This window comes from Musca domestica, unplaced genomic scaffold (assembly GCF_030504385.1).
Source record: "Musca domestica strain aabys unplaced genomic scaffold, Musca_domestica.polishedcontigs.V.1.1 17, whole genome shotgun sequence".
In the NCBI taxonomy this organism is placed as follows: Eukaryota; Metazoa; Arthropoda; class Insecta; order Diptera; family Muscidae; genus Musca; species Musca domestica.
Genome location: NW_026712230.1, coordinates 10334908 through 10340907, shown reverse-complemented (window position 1 = coordinate 10340907; position 6000 = coordinate 10334908). Strand labels below are relative to the sequence as shown.

The 6000-nt window shown below is 34.6% G+C and overlaps 1 protein-coding gene across 7 annotated transcripts in view; it reads right to left on the bottom strand.

Moving 5' to 3' along the window:
• Window positions 1-1502: 1502 nt before the first annotated feature.
• The window catches only part of LOC131801636 (hillarin), a 104506-nt gene continuing 100008 nt past the window's right edge, over window positions 1503-6000 (bottom strand). For all 7 annotated transcript variants that reach the window (XM_059120501.1, XM_059120498.1, XM_059120496.1 and 4 more), the window contains 6 exons: window positions 4995-5989; window positions 4725-4933; window positions 2444-2718; window positions 2044-2157; window positions 1811-1974; window positions 1503-1718 (listed from right to left, as the gene is read on the bottom strand). In XM_059120501.1, the coding sequence (XP_058976484.1) occupies window positions 1559-1718; window positions 1811-1974; window positions 2044-2157; window positions 2444-2718; window positions 4725-4933; window positions 4995-5989 (1917 nt within the window). In that variant the 3' untranslated portion in view covers window positions 1503-1558. The remainder of the gene's footprint in view (window positions 1719-1810; window positions 1975-2043; window positions 2158-2443; window positions 2719-4724; window positions 4934-4994; window positions 5990-6000) is intronic.

Here is a 6000-nt window from a genome sequence, read left to right as displayed (position 1 = left end):
ATATATTTCCTTTTTTTAGTTTTTGTCATTCATTTAAACTATGTTTATGCGTTTTAGATTTATATTTTTCCATCTATATTTGTGTATTTATAAATATGTTCATATTTTGTTTTTATAATTTTATTTATTTCCTTTTTTTCATAAAGATTAAATAATTGCTTTAAAATATAAGGTATTGTGAACAACTTGAAAGTTTTTTGTTTTTAAATATTTATATATATACTAATTATTATGAAAATATTTAACAATTAATAATAAGCACTTAATTTATATTTATAAAAAAAACATACATAGATTTAAAAACAAATTTACAAATTAACATGATTTCAATTATAGGGGGTTAGAGCGTAGGCAAACCATACATGTACTGTACACACAAATGTGTAATGGTTTGAGTGTTGGGTGTCTGACAATGTTGCCACTTGGCAAAATTTCCCAAAAGCCAAAATCGTCCAATTTCAAAATTTTTATAAAAACCCACATTAAAAAGTCTGTCGGGGCCGACTATATGACACCACCACTATGCGTATTTTGTAGAGTTCCCGTAACAAAGAAGTTTATATTGGGTATTTATGAATTATATTAACAAATATTTATTGGAGCAATATATATATATACCGGACCGAGTTTCAAAAAATTGAACGATTCGGTTAAGTATGAAAAAATCTATCCAAATTGGGCTGATATTGCATATATGGTGAAGAATAACTGTAAAATCTATATATAGCTATATATATGAACAGATCTCGATAAAATTTGGCAGAGGTATTTTCAACCTGTAAAGATATATTTGGCAGCTATAGCTATATCTGAACCGACCTTGATAAAATTTAAGCTCTTATTTCTGAGCTGTATTTGATATACCTGCTTCTATGCTGAATTCCGTCGGAAATGCTAAAATGCCGGTCATTTGGACTGAAATTAACCATTTGGTGTACAATTAACCCGAAATCAATTGAACATATACATGGGAGCTATATCTAAATTTGACCCAATTCTCACCAATTTCAAAAAAATTTCATCTAAATCGGATAATAAATGTGACCTGTATTTTGTTCACAAAAAATACATGGACAGACGGCCGGCCGGACTGACATGCATAAATCGACTCAGAAAGTGATTCTATGAAGATCCTAAAAAGAAAGTATGGGTCTATCTCGCTTTCTTCTTCTTGTAACATGCACAAAGACATAATGACCTTATCGCTATGTGGTGTAGGGTATAATGAATATGTTTGAATACGAACGATTCGAGTAAAGTTTTTTTTATAAAAAGAGGCTGTTGATGGACTTTAAAAAACCGCCCAAAACAGAGAGCCAAATGGCAAGCCTGCCTCACAAATTAATTCCAGATTTCTAAATTGTCCCAACGTTGAATTTATGAATTCTATTTGAAATGAATGGAATTATTTCTCCCTATTTGGGCGCCATTGTTTATATACCTCTACCCCCCAAACACATATGTACGTTACTATGTCTGCACTGATTGAAAAAGGATTTGAATTGAAATACATGCATGCATACATACATACATTACATTGAACTGACAGATTGGAATATTAGTTACGTTTCGATGAATTAATTAAATATTTACAACAATGTGTCAACAAATGTTTTTCCGTCGACGATGACGAATTGTTGTGATGACTGCTGTGATGGGGCGGAGCACCCAACTCACGGGTATAGATATCCAAACCGTATTGTCCTTCCTCGGGGAAGCTAAAATGAAATGGAAGAAATTAAGAAAATTTAAAATCAAATGATTTTTTCTGCCAGGTTTGTCTATTATTTGGCCTCTCCTTCAGACTTACTTTATAATAAACGTCACAATATCATCCAATATACTGTGCGTAACATATTTGGAGAGTTTCTTTTCTTCGATGCCGTTTTTGTGCAGCGTTGCCATGAAATCTGTTAGCGGCCGAGACATACGGAATTGCAAATCTAAACTGCGGCCGGCAAATATAAGAGGATCCTGAAAAAATATTTTTTTGATTGGAAATAAAAAAATGGAATCTGAATATGTTAAAAAGTTTGGTTATACCTGATGCGTAATGGGTATCAGACCAAAGAGACGTGTTGCTTTTGTTGGACCCCATTCACCGCTGGCACAATCCGGCAATGGGACCATAACTGTTTGTAATTCTTCACAACAAATCTGAAAATATAAAGTTGTGTTTACCAATTAAAAAATATACATAGATTTTTTCTCTAAAGAAAAAGTAATTTCTTTCGAATTGAGCGTATTTTTCTATAGAAAAATATCTCTCAAGATTACCCTAATTCGCTGCAATGTTTAAGGAAATGGTAGACAAAAGCTGGTAGTTATGAAAACACATTATACTTAAACCAAAAGAATTAAAGCATACTTTCAGGCGTCATTGATTAAAAATCATTTAAACCCTTTGAAATCATGAGTATGGTGATAATTCGATTTGACTTACCTTAAATTTGCACACCGATTTGAATTTCATTGGTTCACCGGTTAAATATTCCTGCGGCGTTACTGCATTGGCAAATATATCCAACAGAAATGCACCCGAACAGGGAGCATGCACCCGGAATGCCACAATATTACCAATCACCGATTGCATAACGAAACGTTTCAACGATACACCATCGTACGAATCCTCATCACTGTCGTAGAATTTCAAATTGTAATGGAATATCAGGCAACTTTGCATGTCCGTGGGCATGGCAATACGAACAGTGGCGGCACCTGGTGATATATTGCAAGTGATACATTTCTATATTAAAAGGATTTTGTAATTCATCCGACATGAGAAAAGATTTTTTCCTCAGAACTGAGGACAGATTTTTCTCTATAAAAAAATCTTCATATCTGAGGACTGATTTTTTCTATAGAAAAAAAATCCTCAGACCTGAGAACAGATTTTTTTTTCTATAGAAAAAAATCCTCAAACCTGAGGACAGATTTTTTTTCTATAAAAAAAATTCTCAGACCTGAGGACAATTTTTTTTTCTATAAAAAAATTCTCAGACCTGAGGACAGATTTTTTTCTATAAAAAAAATTCTCAGACCTGAGGACAGATTTTTTTTTCTATAAAAAAAATTCTCAGACCTGAGCACAATTTTTTTTCTATAAAAAAATCCTCAGACTTGAGGACAATTTTTTTTCTATAAAAAAATCCTCAGACTTGAGGACCGATTTTTTTCTATAGAAGAAAAAATCCTCAGACCTGAGGACAGATTTTTTTCTATAGAAAACCTCCCGGTGAGGACAGATTTTTTTCTATAGAAAAAAATCCTCAGACATAAGGACAGATTTTTTTTCTTTAGAAAAAATTCGTCAGGTCTGAGGACAGATTTTTTTCTATAGAAAAAAATTCCTCAGTTCTTAGGACAGATTTTTTTCTATAGAAAAAAATTCCTCAGTTCTGAGGACAGATTTTTTTCTATAGAAAAAAATTCCTCAGTTCTGAGGACAGATTTTTTCTATAGAAAAAAAAATCCTCAGACCTGAGAACAGATTTTTTTTTCTATAGAAAAAAATCCTCAAACCTGAGGACAGATTTTTTTTCTATAAAAAAAATTCTCAGACCTGAGGACAATTTTTTTTTCTATAAAAAAATTCTCAGACCTGAGGACAGATTTTTTTTTTCTATAAAAAAAAATTATCAGACCTGAGGACAGATTTTTTTTCTATAAAAAAAATTCTCAGACCTGAGCACAATTTTTTTTCTATAAAAAAATCCTCAGACTTGAGGACAATTTTTTTTCTATAAAAAAATCCTCAGACTTGAGGACCGATTTTTTTCTATAGAAGAAAAAATCTTCAGTTCTGAGGACAGATTTTTTTCTATAGAAAAAATCTTCAGTTCTGAGGACAGATTTTTTTCTATAGAAAAAATCTTCAGTTCTGAGGACAGATTTTTTTCTATAGAAAAAAAATCTTCAGTTCTGAGGACAGATTTTTTTCTATAGAAAAAATTCCTCAGTTCTGAGGACAGATTTTTTTCTATAGAAAAAAATTCCTCAGTTCTGAGGACAGATTTTTTCTATAGAAAAAAATTCCTCAGTTCTGAGGACAGATTTTTTTCTATAGAAAAAAATTCCTCATTTCTGAGGACAGATTTTTTTCTATAGAAAAAAATTCCTCAGTTCTGAGGACAGATTTTTTTCTATAGAAAAAAAATCCTCAGTTCTGAGGACAGATTTTTTTCTATAGAAAAAAATTCCTCAGTTCTGAGGACAGATTTTTTTCTATAGAAAAAAATTCCTCAGTTCTGAGGACAGATTCCTCAGTTCTGAGGACAGATTTTTTTCTATAGAAAAAAATTCCTCAGTTCTGAGGACAGATTCCTCAGTTCTGAGGACAGATTTTTTTCTATAGAAAAAAATTCCTCAGTTCTGAGGACAGATTTTTTTCTATAGAAAAAAATTCCTCAGTTCTGAGGACAGATTTTTTTCTATAGAAAAAAATTCCTCAGTTCTGAGGACAGATTTTTTTCTATAGAAAAAAATTCCTCAGTTCTGAGGACAGATTTTTTTCTATAAAAAAAATTCCTTAGGTCTGAGAACAGATTCCTATAGAATACAAAACCTCAGACCTGAAGACAGTTTTTTTTTGCCATAGAAAAAAGTCCATAGAAAAAAGTAAAAAATCCTCAAGTGTTATTTTCAATAATGAACAAACTTTTTCTATAGAAAACATTTTGTTCTGTAGAAAAAATATATCCCACGAACTCTCTTTTTTCTCTCACCAGTATCGTCCGTAAAGACCACTGCTCCATAACCCTCATCGGCAAAATGCAAGCCATAGCGGAAGAATAATGAACGCACAAATGGTAGATTCTCAAATTCTCGCAGAGTAATGGGACGCTTGAGCAGCTGCCATTCTTCTTGCAGGGGGAAGAATTCATAAATGAATTCTCTGGGATCGGTCAGGAAGTAATGGTCATCATATTCATATCTAGAAAATAAAAATACAATCAATGAAATAAATCTCAAAAAAAATCCTCCCACCCTCTCACCTCAAACTATCGTTTTTACCCCTTCCCGTCTTGGGTACCTCCTTGGCATTGACCAAATGTCTAGCACCCCAATTACATTGTACAAAACGCCATGCGCCAGCAACGAAGACAGCATTCCACGAATTGCGGAAACGAGAATCTTGAAACTTCACTCCTGGCTGGTAGCCGGCACTTTTCGAGTAACCCTTAATGACAACGCAATGAAGACCGGCATAACTGCAGAGACGCTTGAAGAGCACATGATAACTCTCAGTGCCAAATTTGATACCCCGCAGCAGCCCCATGGGTGAGTCTCCGCGCAAGTCATCATCAAAGTGCATATTATTCAAATTCTTGACGGTAATCCAACGGAATATTGTTCGGGCCTTTTCGATATCGGTTGTGCAACGACCCACCAACTGCCTCACTAGATCCGTAAATGTTTTCTGATCCTCCTGGGCCACCGATATGGCTATGCGATCCACGTCTTCAAACTCAATGGGGTCGGTGTAGATTTGGAATTTACTAACTGTGGGCGGTGCAGGCAATGGTGGCAAATTGGGATATTCTATGGGTGTGGTACCCTCACTGAACTCATCGTCCAGGAAAATGCTCTCGTTCATCATGTACTCGGAACGACGGGCACTGATCAACTCCAACATTTCACTGGACTGACGATCGACTAGAGCTGCCGTCTCATAACGTTCGTGTTCGAGCATTTTTCGTGTTATGCTCTCCTTCTTTTTGCTGCGTCTCAGGGTCATGTTCTTTTCCAAGTCCTCCTTTTGTTGTTCGAGGCGTTTGGTGAGAATGTTCTGCTCCTCACGATTGCGCCGCGATGTGGTCAATTCTTTTTCAAATTTGTGCGTCAGCCGCTGCAGTTCACGTTCCCATTCGGTTTGGAATTCGGATTGAATTTTACGATCTTCCTCTTCACGTTTACGTGCAAATTTGCGATACAGGTCATCTTCCTCCTGGCGATGTTTCATTTCGAGGCGAGCTTGTTCTTCGCGGCCCTGAAAGGGGA